The 19,228-nt window shown below is 42.0% G+C and overlaps 1 protein-coding gene across 11 annotated transcripts in view; it reads right to left on the bottom strand.

Annotated features, from left to right (window-relative positions):
- The window catches only part of KLHL3 (kelch like family member 3), a 268,190-nt gene that overhangs the window by 39,166 nt on the left and 209,796 nt on the right, over positions 1-19,228 (bottom strand). For all 11 annotated transcript variants that reach the window (XM_054694357.1, XM_054694358.1, XM_054694362.1 and 8 more), the window contains one exon: positions 13,248-13,357. In XM_054694357.1, coding sequence (XP_054550332.1) covers positions 13,248-13,357 — 110 coding nt within the window. The remainder of the gene's footprint in view (positions 1-13,247; positions 13,358-19,228) is intronic.

The following is a 19,228-nucleotide window of genomic DNA, read 5'->3' as shown; positions in this document are numbered from 1 at the left end:
CCAACACTATTTAAGGATAGAAATACAGAACACTGTATTTCTGTGAACCAAATTTTATAGACTGCTCGAGAGAACCAGAAGCCCTAGGGCAATGTCATCATCTCTGTCCCCCTCCCACTTACCTCCCACAGTCAGTGAATGTAGAATAAAACAGTGAGAATATTCTCCACCAAAAACTATCTATAATGGTGAATGTGACAGTGAATGACAGAAAATGGCAAAGATTTCGCCTTGGGAAATCTTTGAGGGAAGTTTTCATTTTTATGCAAAGCAAAACTGTCTTGGAACCAAAAAGGAGGACCTGTGGTTTGGATGATCACCTTGCTCCAGAATAAAATCAAAGTCAAACTCTATGCCACCCTATACATACAGACAGTGAAAATCCAATGCTGGTAAGGCTACAGGGTAACCAGCATTGTTTGTGGAAGCTTAACATGACTTTTCAAGAGGGGAGAGAAGAATTTGGCTATAGCAATCAAAACTTTAAATGTAAATACTCTTTGATGCAGAAATAACCACTTTTTATAGGCTCTAGCCTATGAAAATATTCACAGAAGTAGTGCAAAAATAGGTGTTCCAGATGTTCGCTGTGGCATTTTTTTAACCAGATTAAAAAGAAAACAACCTAAGAGCCCATCAATGGAGAAATTATTTAACTAGTATCCATACCATGGGATGTTTTCATCTTAAAAAAAAAAAAAAAAAAAAACCAAAGCATCTTCTTGTGCCAGAAAGCAAGAAAGTGCTCAAAGATTGAAAGCAACACATCAAAGGGACACAGAGCCAACTACATGGGCCTTTCACAGCCAACATTTGGGGTAATTTAAACATCAAAGAGAATAATGAAGAAATCAGATCAGCACTGCTTGAGGGGTGGGGAGGATGACTGGGAAGGGCCCAAAGGAACTTTTTTGTGGTAATAGAAGTGTCACATCTTGATCAGGTGGGAATAACATAGGCACATGCATTTGTCAAAACTTACTATTTTCATGGGGTGGGGGTGCGGTGGTAGATAACCTAAAATGGGGAGAGCAGACAAATAACCACCTTCAACAAATGATCACAGGCAACACCACCAATAATAAGACAAAAATTGTACTCATGATGGTGACTTCAAGGGAAGAGCATCAACCATGTTGTATTCTTCCTAAAATGTTTAACCTGGACCAGAGACAAAGAAATCATCAGACAGCTTCACGCTGGAACCCTCTACAAGACAGTTGACATGAATTCTTCAAAACTGTGATTACAAAAGCCAAAAAAAAAAGTAGGGAAACAGTTCTAGATTATGGGAATTTAGCGATAGAAGAACTAAATGCAATACATGATCCTTGATTGGTCCATGGCTTAAAAACAATCAGCTATAAAGGACTGTTTTGACTTTTATAAAAATTTAATACTGACTATACACTAGATGATATTATATAATAGTATTAATATTACATTTCTTTATTATGAAAATGGTTTTATGGCTAAAAAAGAGAAATTACTTGTTCTTAGGAGGTACATGCTAAAATATTCATTAGGGTGGAGTGTCATGATGTCTGCAATTGACAAATGGTTTAGAAAAATAAAAGATTCAATCTATAGTGAGAGAGAGCAAATGAAGCAAAATGTTAACAACTGGTGAATCTAGGTATTCACTTAGGTTCATTCTTTCAAACTTGATACAGTTGAATTTTTTCAAAATAAAATGTTTGGGGGAGAAGAAAAACTGTAAGAGAAAAAAAGTATACAACAAAATTTATAGTGTGGCATTAAGTTGAGATAATGAAATGAAAGCTCTATCTGCCAGTGTGGGGAGGACCCAAATTGTTCTTAACCTAAATATACTTTGGGCCTCCCTGGTGGCACAAGGGGTTAATGCACAATCTATGAGGCTGTCTGCAGCCATTGCAGCAGAGTTTGATCCCCGGCCAGGGAGCTACCCACATGGCACAGCAGACCTCTCCTGTCTCGCCTGCTGCTCCCCTCAGCAGTATATTTCAGTAGATCTGCCTGTTCTGCTCCCCACTCTGTCTCTGGTGAATCCTCTCACCCACCCCCCACACCTCTGACCTATACCACAGTTCTTGAATGCATAAATAAATAAATCTTTAAATATATATATACACACACACACACACACACACACACACACTTTGTGTGTGTACCAATATATTAATGACCTAAGTATATATTTTAAGTAAAGTTGGGTATACTGGAATTGTGCAAGGAATCAGAATTGAATCATCAAGAAAGGGAAAAAGCAATGGAATGAGAGGAAAGGAGCAGTATGTATGTATAGTTTGCCCCCAATTCTATACAAAACAACCTATACATGTATGTATATACAAACACAAATATACATACACCATGGAATCCCTGTCTAGACCATTTTTTAAGGCATTAGTTCTCATAGAGCTATTTCCCTCACCCCCACAGCATTATTTTGTGAATACCTGTGTTTCTTCAATTATGCCAGAGGGACCTTGTCTTATTTACTGGCACATATTACACATTCAAATATTTTTTAAATGAATGAATGGACAAAAGAATTCAGAATGAGGGTGTAAGGGAGCAGTGGAACCTGTCTCGACTGGAACAGAGAGCAGGGCTGGGGAAAGAAAGGGCTAGAATATTGGTGGGGATGTCAGAACCAAGCCACAGCCCTACACTGTGGTTGTCCACGCATTTCTCTACTCCCTTTCACTAGACTGTGAGCTTCTGCAGGGTGAGAAATGTCCCAGCTCGGTGTCCACCATCTGCTGCCCATGAGGCCGAGCCTAACACCAGGAACAGAAGAGACGGTTGGTTGGTAGCTTTGCTGAAGAATGAACTGTAAGTCCTTGAATAGGTGGAATTGACTGGTCACATCCTTCCCCAACAACTAGCTTAGTCTTTGTTATAAAAGCTGCAAAACAAGCTGAGTCTAATAAAGTCGATATTTAACCTTATCTTTATTTTTTGGCTTGACTTGTCTAACTGGTTCCACTTAGTTGCATTGTTTACCTACTCAGCTGTGAAAGCCACAGCACTCGGCAACAAGGGTGACCTTCTCAGCAGCTCCAGAAGGCCACAGATTTTTTGCATTTAGACTTCAGGCTTGAAAAATAAACAAGCAAATAAGTTTCCAACAGCTTTAGCCTTTCCGTGTGCTAAAATCATTCCCAACAGCCTCTCCCATCAAGAGACTGGTGGCGACACAAGGGGGGCAACAAGTGACACAGCAGCAGCTGGTGTTCACATGTGCCTGGCCCCGTGCCACAGTCTTCATAGACACCATCTCCCTGTACTCTCACGAGAATTCAGTGAGCAGCTATGCCTGCTCCTTACTGACCTGCCCAAGTCAGAGGCAGAAAAGAGCAGAGCTGGAGTCCACACTAACCCAAGTCCAGTGTTAGGCTCTCACCCATTATTCTCAGCTGCCTCTCAAATGTCAGTATCGGGGTTGGCAAACTATAGCCCACAGGCCACATTCAGCCTGCCACCTGTTTTTGTAAATAAAATTTTATTGGAACAGCCACACATCCATTAACACTGTCTGAGGCTGTTTTCACACTCTAATAGCAGAGATGAATTAAGACTCCATGGTTTACAAAGTTGAAAATATTTATTCTCTGGCCCTTTATAGGAAATGTGTGCTGACCCACAGTCTATCAAATCTAAGCCGAGACCCTGTGATTTCATCATGCAACGGGGGAATGTCAACTCAGATAAAATACTTTTTAGGGGTGCTCTGATGAGATAATCAACTGCTCACAGGCTTTCACTTTTAAAGAAATGCCATCATTTCCTCACTTTCATATTTCAGAACCAATTTCCTAAGTGCTACAAAGTTGCTGTGTGGAAAGGAATTGGAGAAAATCAAATTTCATAGCTCCCAGCTTACCACTTGTGAACTGAGCACAAGCCTTGGCCAGAAAACACCAGAGACCCAATTCTCCTGCCTCACTTGTCGGTTACACAGCCAAGCTGGACCATACCTGCATGCTACCAGCAGAGGGACAGCCCCTCCAGTCACCCCACCTTTCAATATGTGTTCTGAGAACCAAGAAGGGTGAGAGAGAACAGGCAGGTTGGTGACGTAACAGGGGGAAAGATCCAGTTAAGGGTGATTCTTAGCAAAACACAAAATTATGGGAAAAGAAACCAATTTTGACAACATTAGGGAGAAAACTAGCTTCCTGCACATGGACCCATTTGTTGTTCAAGATGTGAGAAGGACCAGCTTCAGCAACAAGAGCAGGCATGGCACTAGGCATTTTACATGCATGTTCCCATTCAATCCACCAAGAACATGGTGAAGTAGGTGTCTCTGTTCACATTTCACAGATGAGGATGCAGCTGCTGAGAGGTTAGCAACTTAGCTATGGTCCCATTACCAGGAAGTAGTGGACTCACCTCTAACTCTCAAAACCTAAGTTTTCAAATTAAGCGATACTACATCTCAGAGGCTCAATTAATTGAAAGACTTGGCTAGACTGATGAACTGGGAAACTTCATTCATAACCATAGAGCCCTAAATAAACCCTCCATGCCCTCCTAGGACAGCCCTCTGAGTACCCTTTTCTTCCCTGGGATTGAGCCAATCCCATTGGCCAAATCCAAATCGACTGCCATGATTTTTAAATCAAAAAGACAGCATTTCTAGACAGAGAATGGATCACATACAGCATTGTAAACCAATGTGGCCTCAATTAAAAGATAAATAAAATATAAAATTAAGGTACTTTATAGTAGACTATCAGAATTGATGCTCATCTTTAAGAAGGGGGAGTGCATACATTGTGTAAAAGGGGTCAAATGTATTGTGAAGGATAGAACTGGACTTTCAGTGGTGAACTTAACATAGTAAACACACACTGATTTTTAATGACACACGCCTCAAACTTACATAATGTTATACTGCAATGTTATTTCAATTAAAAAAATTAAAGTTAAGTATGGTTTGAAAAATAAGCTATAAAAGTCTTCCATGATTAGGAATTATCTCATTTGTTAAGTAATAAAGATTCCCATCCATAAAAAAAAATGATACTGTTAGATTTCTGTTGTTTCCTTTTTTAAAAAAATATTTATTTATGCAAGAACCGGGGTACAGGCCAGATGTGCGAGAGGGTAAGAGGATTCACCAGAGACAGAGCAGGGAACAGAACAGGCAGACTGACTGAAATACACTGCTGAGGGGAGCAGCGGGCAAGACAGGAGAGGTCTGCCGCACCATGTGGGTATCTCCCCGGCCGGCTGGGATTGAACCTGTGCTGTGGAGGCTGCAGACAGCTTCACAGTGCTGCGCTCAACTGCTTGCGCCACCAGGGAGGCCCTCTGTTGTTTCTTAAACCAAAGCTGAACAAAAGTTGTGTTAACTGTACTCCCACTTCATTACCACAGACAACCCTGGGACAGCTGGGAGCATGGTATGCTGGGGATGGAGCTCATCAGGCACATTGCTTCCCAGCTCCGTGTTTAGTGACATTACACTGGTAGTTTGAAAGCAGCCTTAATGGAAATATTTACACCATGGCAATTAGCAAATGAATCAGCAAACAATGAATTTTTTTTTTTGAGAGCCTGTTGGTAAACATTTGCCAGCAGACAAGTGTTAGTGAGAATGCCTGGTCTGAAGGTTCCCAGACTCTAGAAAACCTACCCAGTCAACTCATCTTTCTGACAGTATCATCACCTTAAGGTTTTACGTGGTGCCTCAAAGCTTTTTCTTGAAGTCATTTTATTCCAGACTCAAAAAAGGGGAGAGTGAGGCAGAGAGAAGTACCCAGCTATGACAGGGCAGCAGTTAGAGCCACTGGTTTTCCATCCACACTTTCACAGGACCTATACATTTCCTCCATAAAATATTTCACAACGTGTAGCTCTATATTTATGTACATATTTGATGAAATGACTCACTTGTGTGATTATAAGTTCCACAAAGGCAGGGATCATATGTTTACCTATTCAGTGGCCTCCTGTAATTAACATACTATCTGTTACATAGAAAGCATTCAATAAGTATTTCTTGATAGAACGAATAAGTCAATCAAAGGAGAAGTCATTATGTGCATGACTCTCTTCCTGAAACAGCACACTGCCACTGCCAGATATCTGACTTCTTATAAACAGAAATGATAACAAAGTTAAAATAGTGACATAGCCTTGCCCGGAGTTCATTCTCCAGTTTTCTACTACTGTTTACATGCAGTAGAAAAAAACTTCACTAGGATTCTGCAAAGGTTAAGGGAAAGGACTGAAATGCAATGGTTGCATAGAAGTTCCTGCAAACTGAGAGAGTACTTCAGTGGCACCAATCCTACAAATGAATGTAGCTCCACACAGGGATGGTGAACACCTTCCTGTCAATATTGTAGATTGAGTTGACTTAGAAGGAATTTTCCCCTCTAACTCCAAACATATGAAAATGACATAACGTAAAAAAAAAATATATAAAGATTTGAGCCATGCTCAAATAAGAGAGACATGCCTCAGAGCTTTAAAGTAAGAAGAATTCATGTTGGGGAGCTGAACAAAAGATGAGAACAAATTGACTCACAGATAATTCAGATATTGGCTTTAATAGTTTGGGACAGGAATCCCACCAGAAAGAGTGTCTAGGCTACAGGTTCCTTGTGGACAATGTTCCTCAGCTGTAAAACTGGGTGGGGCTAGTTGAACTCCATCTATCTTGCCATCTCCTAGGGTCTGGGGAGTAATAACTTCAAGAAATTAGAATCCCAGGCTTATACCTTATGTAGATGTGGGATTTGAACTGACAGTCCCAGGTGCTACTTAGTACTTGATACTCAAGGTAGTGAGTAATACAAAAAGTATTCCCAAGCCACTATATCTATCCTGTAGGAACACTTCCACAACCCAAGTCAACCCAGACTCCTGCAGATATAACACTCCCTGAAAGTGGACTCACAATCCAAATTTCATTAGATCACTAATGAAATGAAGTGCCAGAAGGAAAATCAACAGATGTAATACAGTAGAATACTGGGGGCAATCAAAGACTGGCAGCCTCAAGGCTATTAACTATGAATAGTCTTAGTATTACTTCAAAAACCAGGGGCAGGAGACATTCTGTAGAAAAAGGGTTCTGGAACCAAATAAGACTTGGGAAGTCATCATACTACACCTCCAGCCCCCTTTAGAGGTCCCAAGGCTTGTTTATGCATAAAAGCTCTGACAAATTCTGCAGATTCTTAACCTGGTTCGTAACCAATCTCCCTCACATGATTATAAGTTCCACAAAGGCAGGGTTCTTGTGTTTAAACCACTGTGTCCTAAGAAAATCTGACCTGAAAGTGTTTTTTAACTTAAACACCTACAGCACAAAGTTGGATAAATACTGACCTAGAGAAGAAAGTGCTCACCCTTTAAACCTCTCCACAAATCCCTACTCCATTCCCAGTCTCACCTCCCACTATCTCCCCTCAAAGACCCTTGAGTCTTGTCACTTAGGTTATTACCCCCCAAGTACAATGATTTTATAACAAATATCCATGTCTATGGTCCTGCAATTTCTTCAATCTGAATAGCTTTCCAAAATCCTGCCATTCTCCAAGTTTTAGCTCAAAGAATTCTCTTTTCCATGAGGTTTTCCCCACCCAATAGCCTGAAATAAAATACTCCAGGACGCTTCCCTTAAACTTCAGTGACATGCAACTACTTCTCTTAACCACATATAATGGTTCCATGTTTTCAGTCTGTCTGCACACCATATACTGTGAGCTCTTAAATAGTAATTGCTAAGTGTCACTCACCTCTGTCTCCCAGATGCGGTGGAAGTGCATTAACAAAGAGCAGGGACCTGGGGGGCAGACACACTCAGCTTCAAATCACAGAACTATATATTATTAATAACCCGTAGTCTCCTCCTCAGTGAAATGGAGACAATAATCTCTGCCTTGTGAGTTATGAGCACAAGAAGCCAATCGCTAAACACTATGCCAGGCAAAAGAAGTCAGACACAAAAGCATACACACAACAGTATTCCATTTACATGAAGTTCAAAAACTGGCAAAACTGATCTATGAGAAGTGAAGGTAGGAGTTATACTTTGGGTAGAAGGAAGTGACTGGGGGGAGGTCTGGGGTTCTGTTTCTTCATGTGGGGCTAGTTCTGGATAAGTAGTTGAACACGGCACTTTTCATTTGTTCATGTCTCTGTGAACTTATTTACAGACAAGGTGATTTTTTTTTTTAATGATGTATGAAATGTACCTGGAGATCAGCAGGCCATAAAGGCAGATTTTTGGTCACAGCACTAGTAGGTACTTACTGAAGTTCACTCTTCAGAGGAGAACAGTTAGGTGTAACACCAAGGCAGAGGCCTGGGGGCCAGACCACTCTCTGCAGACTGAGAAGTTGGCAACTCTAACTGCTCAACTCAGAGTAAGGCAGAGCAGCCAAGCACAGCCTAAGCAGGGAGGTATACCTGATTAATGAAAGAAGAATGCCTCAGCAGCAAGCATTCAGGCCCAGCCTGCCGGCCAAGGGCTCCAGCCTGCATCCCACACCCTCCTCTGGCTGGAGAAGTAGGAGTTCAGACAGGAAGACTCAGCAGGAGTTATCCTGGGAGGCAAGGGCCCAAGCACTTCCAGAACATATCAGAATTTGGCCTCTGGTTATCGTTTTAGGAGGCAATAACACATTAAAACTGTGATCATGCTGAGAGCAACTAATTCGTAGTTCTCATCTAATCATTGAACTTACAAGAGAGCTAACCAATTTTTTCCCTGACCAGTACTAAAATGTAGGCCATTTCCACATTAGTACTCAATCTGAAAAGTCTTAGTAGTGTTTCATAAGAACACATGGAATTCTTGAGAAAGAGAAACATTCACGAGCTAAGAAAGCAAAGAGTTAGAAATATCCAGTAACCAGAAATTCAGAAGTCACGAGTAAGTTTGCCCAAAAGGTTGCTTACTCTGCCCCTGGCTCACTGAGACTGTCCACAATGAGAGCCGAGCTTTGGGTCTCAGAGGGGCATAATAAATAGGCTGTCAGCTCATAGGCTTAGCTTTGACCCAGCAACACTGCCATGTGGAACAATCAGAAGACCGGGAAGAGCTGGATCCCCCATGCCTTCCCTCTATCCTGGGGTGAGGGTGGGGTGGAAAGGGAAGGTCCTATTCAAAGGACTAGGGATTTGATTTTTTGACTCCTACCAGATCCATTTATCTTCTCTTAAATAACCATTTAAAAACAAAAACTGTATCAAAAACAGAAGGGAAAAAGAGCAAAAATCCATGCCCTTCTCTGGCTTCTAATTTCCAGATCTGTCCTAATTTTCTGGGAAAATGACAAAATTATTTCCATAACCTCAGCTGGCTCAGGGCAGATTCCAGCCCCAGTCTGCCTCTTGACTCCCTAAGGGAACGTCTGCTGAGCACCTCCAGCACACTCCGTGGCCTTGCACACGACAAAAGATGGCTAAGGTACCCTCAAGACCTCAAGGAGTTTGAGTACAGTGAAGGAAATAAGGCATGGGCAAAAGCAAGTGATGGAGGGGAAACAATATCTGAGCCCTGGGAGAGGCCCAGACAGGGTTGGGGGCTCTGAAGGGACAGGGAACCACTACCACTCTCAGCCCACGCTAGACCCTGGGCTGCAGCTCACACCAACCACCCAGCAAATACGGGTTCTGGAACAACTTCCCTTTGAGAAATGTCCCAGTGAATAGTTAGCAGTAGCAGTAGTAGTAGTAACAGTAATAACAGCAATAATAGTAGTAGAACAAATAACAATGATAGCAGTAGTAATATAAGTAGAAGTAGCAATGAAAGCAATAATAATCACATCCTAGAGTGATGAAAACTTCCTGTGTGCTACGTGCTTTCCACATATTATCTCACTTCATCTCAGAATAACTGTTAGATAAATACTACACTGTTCTCACTCCCCTTTTGTAGATGAGAAAAGCACAACCCAATGAGACTCTTTTATTCATTAATTCATCATTCAGTCAACAAATATTTTTTTTAAGTGTCTTCCACAAACCCAACACGACTCTAATAATAACCATATGAGAGAGAGAAGCCCTGACTAACCAGGGTGCATACACTCTGGTGAGATAAAGAACTCGCCCAAGTTCACTCAGTCTGTTAGCCTCGTGGAACCACGTTTTGAACGTGGTTGCAGTTGCTCTAACTGCAAAACCCATACTGCCAAACTCTCAACAAGCAAGCTTTTTCGACCCACTGATACTCACAATTATTATTAACACTAAATATCACATTTTCTCTATTATAAGATGTACCGTTTTTCACATTTAATGTTTCAAATCTTGCTGTCTTTTATAATAGATGTTGAAAGAACCAGCGAAGCCAGTTACAATATAGTTGACATTCTGTTCCAGTATGATTTAGCTAAATTCAGGTTACCTGATTACCAATTCAGTTGAATTTTCTGCATATGTTAACATTAAATGCAGTTGAATTTTAGTTTAAATTAAAATCTCTGGCTTACTTCAAATACTAAAAATTTTTACTATAATGCAATATTGAAAGAAAAATTAAAGGGAATAAAACTTACCAATGTCCTGGAATATCTCACATAATTTTCAAAGCCTAAAGGTTTAGCATTCAAATGATGAACATGTAATTGTTAAAAGCTTGAAGCTATTTAACTTCCAAAAATATGTGATCAATTAAAGGGAATGGAGCCATAGGTTTCACCAAAGAGAAAATGCAAATTAAACCTCACTACTCATTGCTAAGTCTCCAAATACACTGTCAACCTGAAAGTACAAAGGAATCAGTATCACGAGTACAATACTTTCTGGAAAGCCTCATATAATTCTGAAGTTACAAGTAACTTAAGAGAATCAAATATGACATAGAACTTCATTAATGTGAAAAATACTACATTACAAACTTCAATGACACAGAAAGAGCAACTCGTATGCGAATGAGAGCCTCTACAGAAAACTTCTAAAGTGTGTACATGTCATGTTTCTATTATAAAATATTCAATGGAGTCACTTAACTATCACTTGCAAAACTGGTACCATTATTGTTATCAACAGTGCCTTAAAACAGAGGATGATGGTAATTACACTGAAAGCACAATGTTTGCCTGACATTTATTGAACACCTGCCAAACACTGTATTTGATATTTTTGCAGTGATTTCTCGAAGTCACACACCTAGTAAGCACCAAGCTGAGCACAGACCCAGGTCTCCCTGAGTCCACAGCCCAAGTGGCTTCCAGACTACTATACTGCCTCTCCCTACTAATACCTCACCCCCACCCCCACCTGGCACAGCAAGAATAGATAAGCCCCTACCCCATAAGCTAAAAAAGCTTACTGTGACCTGAGTGCAGGATGGGCCTGCATAGATTCAAAGTATCAGGGTGCCCCTCTCAACCCAAACACCTCCACGTTGATCCTAATCCTGCTGCTTACATGACTGCTTCCATTTTCTTGAACTACACCTGTTTGAGAGGACATGCCTAAGGAGGCCCCAAACTGCCCAACAGCCCCAACATTCATATAACCAATCAAGTGAATGGAAGACTCCTTCAAATTGTCCCAACTTGGTAGCAAAACCCAGAAGACAATACACAGAAACAAAAGAATCCTCTTTTGCTGAAGTCAGGACAGGAAAGGGCCTATGGCCGGACCAGAAGCTTTCCTTCCCTTGGGTGCGCAGCTTCAGATCAGTTAATGGACACGGAGGATTCCCTGAACCTAAAAAGAGTCCATTTTGTTGTGCCAAATGCTCTGGGGATTTTCTGAAATCCTGGGGCAGTCCTCAGTTCCAATGATCAAAAAGTTCTCCTTGATCGAACTTTTGCAGGAAAATAGGGTGGGACTTGAGGTTTCACCCCATTCTTTGGACACAGCCTCAACTGCATTGTAAAATTCTTATCCTTGACTGTTCCCGGAGGAAAAGGACTCAAGCTTGGACACTAAGAGTGGAGTAGGTTAATTCTAGAAGCACTTATTGAGCATCTCAGAGGAAACAAAGATGAGTAAGAGTTGGTCCCTACCGGTAGGGAACTCACAGTTGAGTGAAGGAGGTAACACCAGTTCAGAACTAACTACAATGACAAGCAGAACGGGTGAGTGCTATCCTGAAACCTAGAGGAGGGTGGGGTTAATTACAGAGGCAAGGTCAACAGTAAGTTCAGCTTACATTGACTGAGCACCTACTAGGTATTAGGTCTCTACCAGGCATTTTACACACATTATCACATTTAACCCCCACAGCCACCCTGTGTAATATGTTCTATTACTGTCCTTACTTCACAAATGAGGAAACAGATCGAGAGGCATGGCATCTCACCCAAGGTCACAGAATTAATTTATAAACGCTAGAGGTGAGATCTGGACACTGCAGAGTAATGCCAAAGCCTATGTTCTTTTCAGTATAGTAGACCACAGGTCCCGGAGGAAAGACAATCTTCCTGGTGGAAGAGGAATCTGAGCCAGTTTAGAATTTAACAGGTGAAGAAGGAAAGGGAGAATCATCCAAGCAACAGATCAGTGAGAGGGAAGGCCTGGAGGTAAGACAGATCAGCACTGATGGGTCAGCTGAGCAATGGGTAGAAGCAGCTTCCAGTATAAAGGAAGAGGTGTGTGGCCAGTGAGTTAGGGGACTGGCTGTCAGGAGACCTGGCTTCTAGTCATGGGGTGGCCACTAGCTAACTATGTAATCTTCACGAGTTCCCATGTCCTCTGTGGACTTCAGATTGTTCATCAGTCAAAACTCCAACCCCTTTGGAGATGTCCTCAAAGGTCAGCACTGCTTTAAGTGCTCTGTAGCACAACAGGCCATCTTGGACAGTTATTAAGGCCAGGGGTCAAGGAGACCCCAGATCTGCAGTGACTAGCTGAGCGACCTTGCACAAGCTAATTAATGCCTGAGTCTCAGTTTTCCTCATGTGCAATGTGGGGACAGCAGCACCTGCTTCACGGTGCTGCGGTGAATGGAAGTCGAATGAAATGAAGAACATGAAGCACTTAGCACAGCGTGTGGCAAACTGTAAGTGGACAGTAATTGGAGGCAGTTTTGTCACCAATATCATCATCATCCTATTTCTTCCTTAAGGGTCCAGAGGGCGAATGTAGTGGGCATGGTACAGAAGATATTTTTTAGTATATGTACTGCCAAAGTGAGCACCAGAGGGCTTTTTTAAAAGGAGAAAAATTAAGTTCTGATTTTTCTCTGAAAAAGAAGAGATTTCACTGACCCACAAGTCCCTCCCATAACCACCTCCAAAGTGATGCCCCTATTTCACCAAAGGGCCATGCCATACCTTCTCTTCTGAAGAAACGGTCAGCTTGTCACTGGATATCAAGCTGCATACCTGGTCCAGACTTAGGCTAAGAAATTCTTCCCCCAGCATCACTTCTGGAAAGTGCTGCTCTGTTCCAAAAAAAAGCAGAAATTCAGAAAACAAAGTTATAACACACTCCAGCCCTTCCATGAACCAAGGCCACGACAACTGGTGGGATTCAGAGTGGAGTCCTGGCGACTGGGAGTTGGGAAGGCAGGAAAAACGGGGAGAGATAGCAAGGCATGGAGAAAGCATAGCCTGGCTGGAGAGAAGCTCGCCTTTTAATTCAGTACCAAAGGCATCTCGACCCCCCACCCACCCCAGTCTCACCCTCCCCGTGTGATTCTCTGTCCTGAACATAGACATAGATGAAAATGGGACAGAGCAATGTGAGGTTGTATTTTTTTCCCATGCTCCATGAGATTAATAACGGTGTTGAAGAAAAACCTCACTGGGACCTAGGCACTTAATTGAGCTCATTTCCCCTCAAGGCACAAGCTGGCAGAGTTGCAAACGGTGCCCCCTGCAGCTCAGCCCAACAAAAGTGGGTCAGAACTGCTGTGTGGCTGGGAAGTCTCTGGGGGTTGTAGTACAAAGTCAACATTAGAAGGTTGGCAGGAGGGGTCATCCTTTAAAGCCCAAAGTCAAGCCTACTAGATTGAGTCTCTGGTTTATAAGGTGGCCCACCTCAGCAACTTTCCATGTGTTGAGCTACCCACCTGGGCCCCCAAAATGGGAACAACCCACAGCAGCCAGGACTGTGGCGACTATAAGACAGAGGGGAATTAGGGCATAGCTAGAATGAGAAACACCCTCAGACCTGAGGTCCACACAAAAGAAAGGCCAGGGACAATTCCTACTCTGACATTTGCCCAGGCCACCATTCTGCTATTGCAGAGGCAGCAAAATGCCAATGGCTTCACCTCCTTGGGCCGCACTATCTCATTTGTAAAATGGGACAAGACTGGTGGTTTTGCCTCCCTCTCATTCTCTGATGATAAAGGATTTGTGAAAGCATTTGGCAAACATTTTCAAGGCGAGCCAGCTCCAGAGCCAGCTCCAAAGACGACAATTACTGGCAGATGTAGTGATGATAAGATCCCTTATCATTTGCCCCAGAACTTGTCCCTTTCTCAGTTCTCCCAACACCCTATACCATCACCCCAGGGAGCCTCTGTGCTCTTTGCCCTCCAGACATCAGGCCTCTTCCCATCTTCCTTGGTGGCCCCTCTCTGGCCCAGTAGTAATCATCTCTTGGATGATTAGAGGGCTATTCCACCCAGTTACCTGCTAGCTGATCAAGTGAAATTCAGAATCCATCCCTGGAATGCTACTGAAATTCAACTTTGTGCAGCTGCATAATGTAAATGAAAGCCAGAGCATACCAAGTCTCTCTCTCACATTCATCAATTTCATTAAAAAATACCAAATTTAAGATAGAAATAATTTTTAACTTATGTTGAAACAATTTTGCTTAGTATTTTACTCTCAAAGATTGAGTTAAGGGGCCTCGCTGGTGGCGCAAGGGGTTAAGTCTCAGCACTATGAGGCTATGGGAGCCACTGCAGCACAAGTTTGATCCCTGGCCAGGGAGATGATCCACATGGCACAGCAGACCTCTCCTGCCTCACCCACTGCTCCCCTCAGGAGTGTATTTCAGTGGCTCTGCCTGTTCTGCTCCCCACTCTCTCTGATGAATCCTCTCACTGACCCCATACCTCTGGCCTACACCACAGCTCTTGTATGCATAAATAAATAAACCTTTTTAAAAAATGATAACTAACAATATTTTTTAAGAGATTGAGTTATAAATAACCTTTCCTTTCACTAGAAAAAAAGGGGTTCCCACCTGCTCCCTGCCAGCCTAATGAGATGATCAAGTTCACAATTAAGCTTGCCTACCCTGAGACTGTGAATATTTGTTTAAAAAAAAAAAATTAAAATTTTTTTAAATTTATGTTTTTACATCATTGTTCATTTTGTAGAGTGTTTGAGTTTTCCTCTTAGGTGTTGTCCTCATAAAATTACCACCACCAAGATACCCATGAACAGTCACCATAGACTATTGTGCTCTTCCCTCCTCTGTTTTGATCCCTCTCACTCTCCTTCCCCGCTGCTGAATGTCTTGATTTATATTTTGCCTGCTAGTTTTGTCTCTTCTTTTTTCCTCCTGATGGTTTCCCTATGCTCCTCCTATAAGTGATACCATCCAATATATTTCTCTTTCCTTCTGACTTATTTCACTGAGGATAATCCCTTCCAGCTCCATCCATGTTGCTGCAAATGGAATAAATTTATCTTTTTTGATTGCTGAGTAGTATTCCACTATGTATATATTCCACATCTTCTTCATCCAGTCATCTTTTTTTGGGCTTTTACAATATGTTAGCAATTGTAAATAGTCATGCAATAAACATAGGAGTGCAGGTTTCCTTTTGAATTAATGTTTTTGTGTTCTTTGGGTAGATTCTTAGAAGTGGAATTGCTGGGTCATATGATAGATCCATTTTTAGTAATTTGAGGATCTTCCACACAGCTGTTCAAGTGGTTGGGCCAGTTTGCATTCCCACCAACAAAAGACAAAGCATTAAACATCAACTCCTTTATGAAGGGAAGCAACTGTCATAAAGTAAGTAGCTGGGCTTGCTTCTCTATAGGTGTAGGAAAACCAAAGTGACTCCATCTTGTATCAATACCATCTTTGGCCTATTACCAGTGCTTGCCCTTCCCTTGCAAGTTAGCCAACTTTCCCATTGTTTCTTTCACACATATTCTCCTGTACTAATGATCCGTATACAATACTATTGATCTCAGTAGAACAAAGATATATGTGATGTATTCCCCTGCACATCATCAGTCTTACATGAGAATGACCACAGGTACCAAGCAGAGTATAAGAACACCCTTGTCAGGGTGAATAGTGTGGGTCCTGCCTCCACCTGAAGCCCTGTCTGCTGGCTCTGGTGCCAAGGACCCTTGTATGTATGTTGCCCTTAAAATTTTTTAGTTGTGATTAATGGGTGTGCAAAAGAGCAATCATCTTTGGATGATGGGAAATCATTCTTCATCTGGAGGCTATGAAAATAACAGGACTACATGCCCAAGAAGTCTTCAGACCAGTCCCCTATCTACCAATAACACCCAAGAAACATCAGAGAGTGAAAGTAGTCACCACACCATGACAAAGTTCAGGACATGAAAGCTCCGTGGACAAGTCAAGGCTGAGCTCAGCCAAAGTTAGGCAAATATCCCTGTGGTGGCACATGAAAAAACGTTCAACATCACTAGTCATCAGGGAAACGCAAATCAAAACCACAGTGACATACCACCTCATCCAGTAAGAATGGCTCACATTAAAAAAAACAGAAACAACAAATGCTGGTGAGGATGTGGAGATAAAGGAACACTCTTACACTGGTGGGAATGTAAACTGGTCCAGCCACAATGGAAAACTGTGTGGAGGTTCCTCAGAATAGTAAAGATGGATCTACCACATGATCCAGTGATTCTACTCCTAGGCAACTACCCAAAAGACACAAAAACACTAATTCGAAAGGAAACCTGCACTCCTATGTTTACTGCAGCACTATTTACAATAGCCAAGATATGGAAACAACCCAAATGCCCCAAAACAGATGAATGGATCAAAAAGTTGTATATTTATACAATGGAATATTACTCAGCGATAAAAAAAAGACAAACTTATGCCATTTATGGCAACACAGATGGAGCCAGATGGGATTGTGCTAGTTGAAAGTAGTCAGAAGGAAAAAGATAAATACTGGTTGGTCTTACTTACATGTGGAATATAGAGAAACCAAACAAAAAGTCAAGAAATAGTCAAAACTAGCAAGCTGACCACAGAACTGAGGCAACCAGAAAAGGAGGGGCAGGAGAGGGGTGCAAACAGGGGAGGGATGAAGACAAATATGGTGATGGTTCACAGGTGGTGGGAAAACTATGGAGACTCCAACAATGTAAGAAATTTTTTTCATTAATTAATAAAAAAAAAAATCCCTGTGGCCCAGAGCCACACCAGCCTTCCCATGTTTATCTCTGGTTGACAAAAACTGACATTTGACGGAAGGAAAAAAGTGAAGATAATAGGTGGAATTGAGAGAATCTAATTCTGGGCTGTTAAAATTAATTTCCCACAGCTCTTAAAACTGAAGTAGATAGTTTGGATTTTGGGAAGGAAGAAAAAGAAAGAATAGTGACATAGGTGGTTTGGTGAGCAAGCCAGAAATTCTCAAAGGTAATTCAAAGCAGAAAGCAGTCAGCCCTCTAGCCCTCCTCCACTCTCAGGGGCACTGCAGGGCTGGAATCTAGAGCCCTTCTTTCTGGACTGGGCTCTCTCTTTGCCCATTTGGAACCTCCCACCGAAATCCCTTCAGAAATCCTCCCAGGAAGCAAGATCTGGCAGGGATGGGGCAACAAGGGAGTTAAAGGGCAGCAGCTTCTCACCAGGGCTGGCATCCAGGGACCCTGGAGAGTTAAAGGACAGGAACAGGAAGAGACCAAGAAAGAAGGGAAAGAAGACAACTCCCTCACTTTACCCTTCAGTGTAGGGAGATAGGGCTGAGCCCCCAGAGTCTCCTTTCTGGTAGCAATACTCCAGAGAACTGGGATAGAAAAAATAGGAACAGGATGCTCTGGTAACTCCACTTCCTGAGAAATAGGAGTTCCCCAACAGACTTTATACTCAAGTCAGGCTTCTTCCCTGGCATATCCTGGAAAGACCTCACTCTGTTTCCCGAAGATAACACCCTGAAAATCAGCTTCTGCCTTTAACACTGCTTGTTTGCTTTCAGTGTATTAAGGGAGGGTGTAGTGAAGAGCACTGGCTAAGAGTTCATTGACCAGGGTTGAGCTGGGTTCAATCCTAGCTCCACCTTTTATAGTCACTTCTTTCCAGGTTTTGGCTTCGTCATCTATGAAATAGGATGTGTGTTTAGGTTCTTTTAAATCTCAAGGACTATAATATGTATTAGTGTATTCTGAGAGCTTTAAGGAACCATGTTGAAATGAAAACGAAAAATACCAGCCTGTTTCTACTTCACGGCATCCAATTCTGTGGGCAGCAGTGCTCTCAGAGAAACTTCACAGTATTAGATACCTCTTTTGAGACTGCAGGTGCTATAGATGAGGCTATGGACCCCAAAAGTCTTAGAGACCCCCCTTAATTCCACTGAGTTCAACAAACTTTGTAGTGATACAAGGTACTCACTTTCCTAAATTAGATGGAGCTAAGCATTAAATAAGCAAATATATGTAACTCGCACTTACCAAGCCCATGCAAGTGCTCAATAATGCTGTGTTTCTTCAAAAAAATGAAAAAAGCAGAGCTGATGCCTCCTAGGAGCCTGCTGGCTTATAAGGCAGTTAAGACGACACACCAATAACTCTAACCCAAAGTCCATAGAACCATGAGCAAGAGAGGTACTCCAAGTATAAATAAAAGCATGCAAGCAGGAAAAGCAATAGTTCAGTGTCACTAGAGTCTTGGGCTGAGTCTTCATTCAACTAACAAATATTTATTGAGCACCCACTAAGCATGGGGAACTATGCTAGACTCCAGGAGACATAATGGAGAGGCAGGCAAGACTAGATCTTAGGGGATAGGACAAGTATGCAGGGGACTCTTGAATGAGGAATTCTCCATTAATAACCTAACTTTTCTTGACTTCTTCTTTTCTTAAAAAATGAAAATATAGGAGGGGAAAATCACCTAATTAGGAGTTTTGATTAAAAGTCCTAATTAGCCAGATTTTATTCTAAGTAACACATAGTGTTTAAATTTCAAGTTCACTAATGAAACACATTGGGTCTGTTCCTGTCCATTTCGATAAGAAATTATGGAAAGGGGTGGTATCCAGGACACCAGATAACTTCAAGTACTTTCTTCACCAAGCAGTATGCACATATCTTCCTGATATTGAAGAAGTGAGAAAACTGGGTTA

Source organism: Talpa occidentalis, unplaced genomic scaffold, assembly GCF_014898055.3.
Source record: "Talpa occidentalis isolate TD23 unplaced genomic scaffold, MPIMG_talOcc4v2.1 talOcc4.13, whole genome shotgun sequence".
NCBI lineage: Eukaryota > Metazoa > Chordata > Mammalia > Eulipotyphla > Talpidae > Talpa > Talpa occidentalis.
Note: the sequence above shows the minus strand (reverse complement) of the source record. Positions and strands in the feature narration are given on the sequence as shown.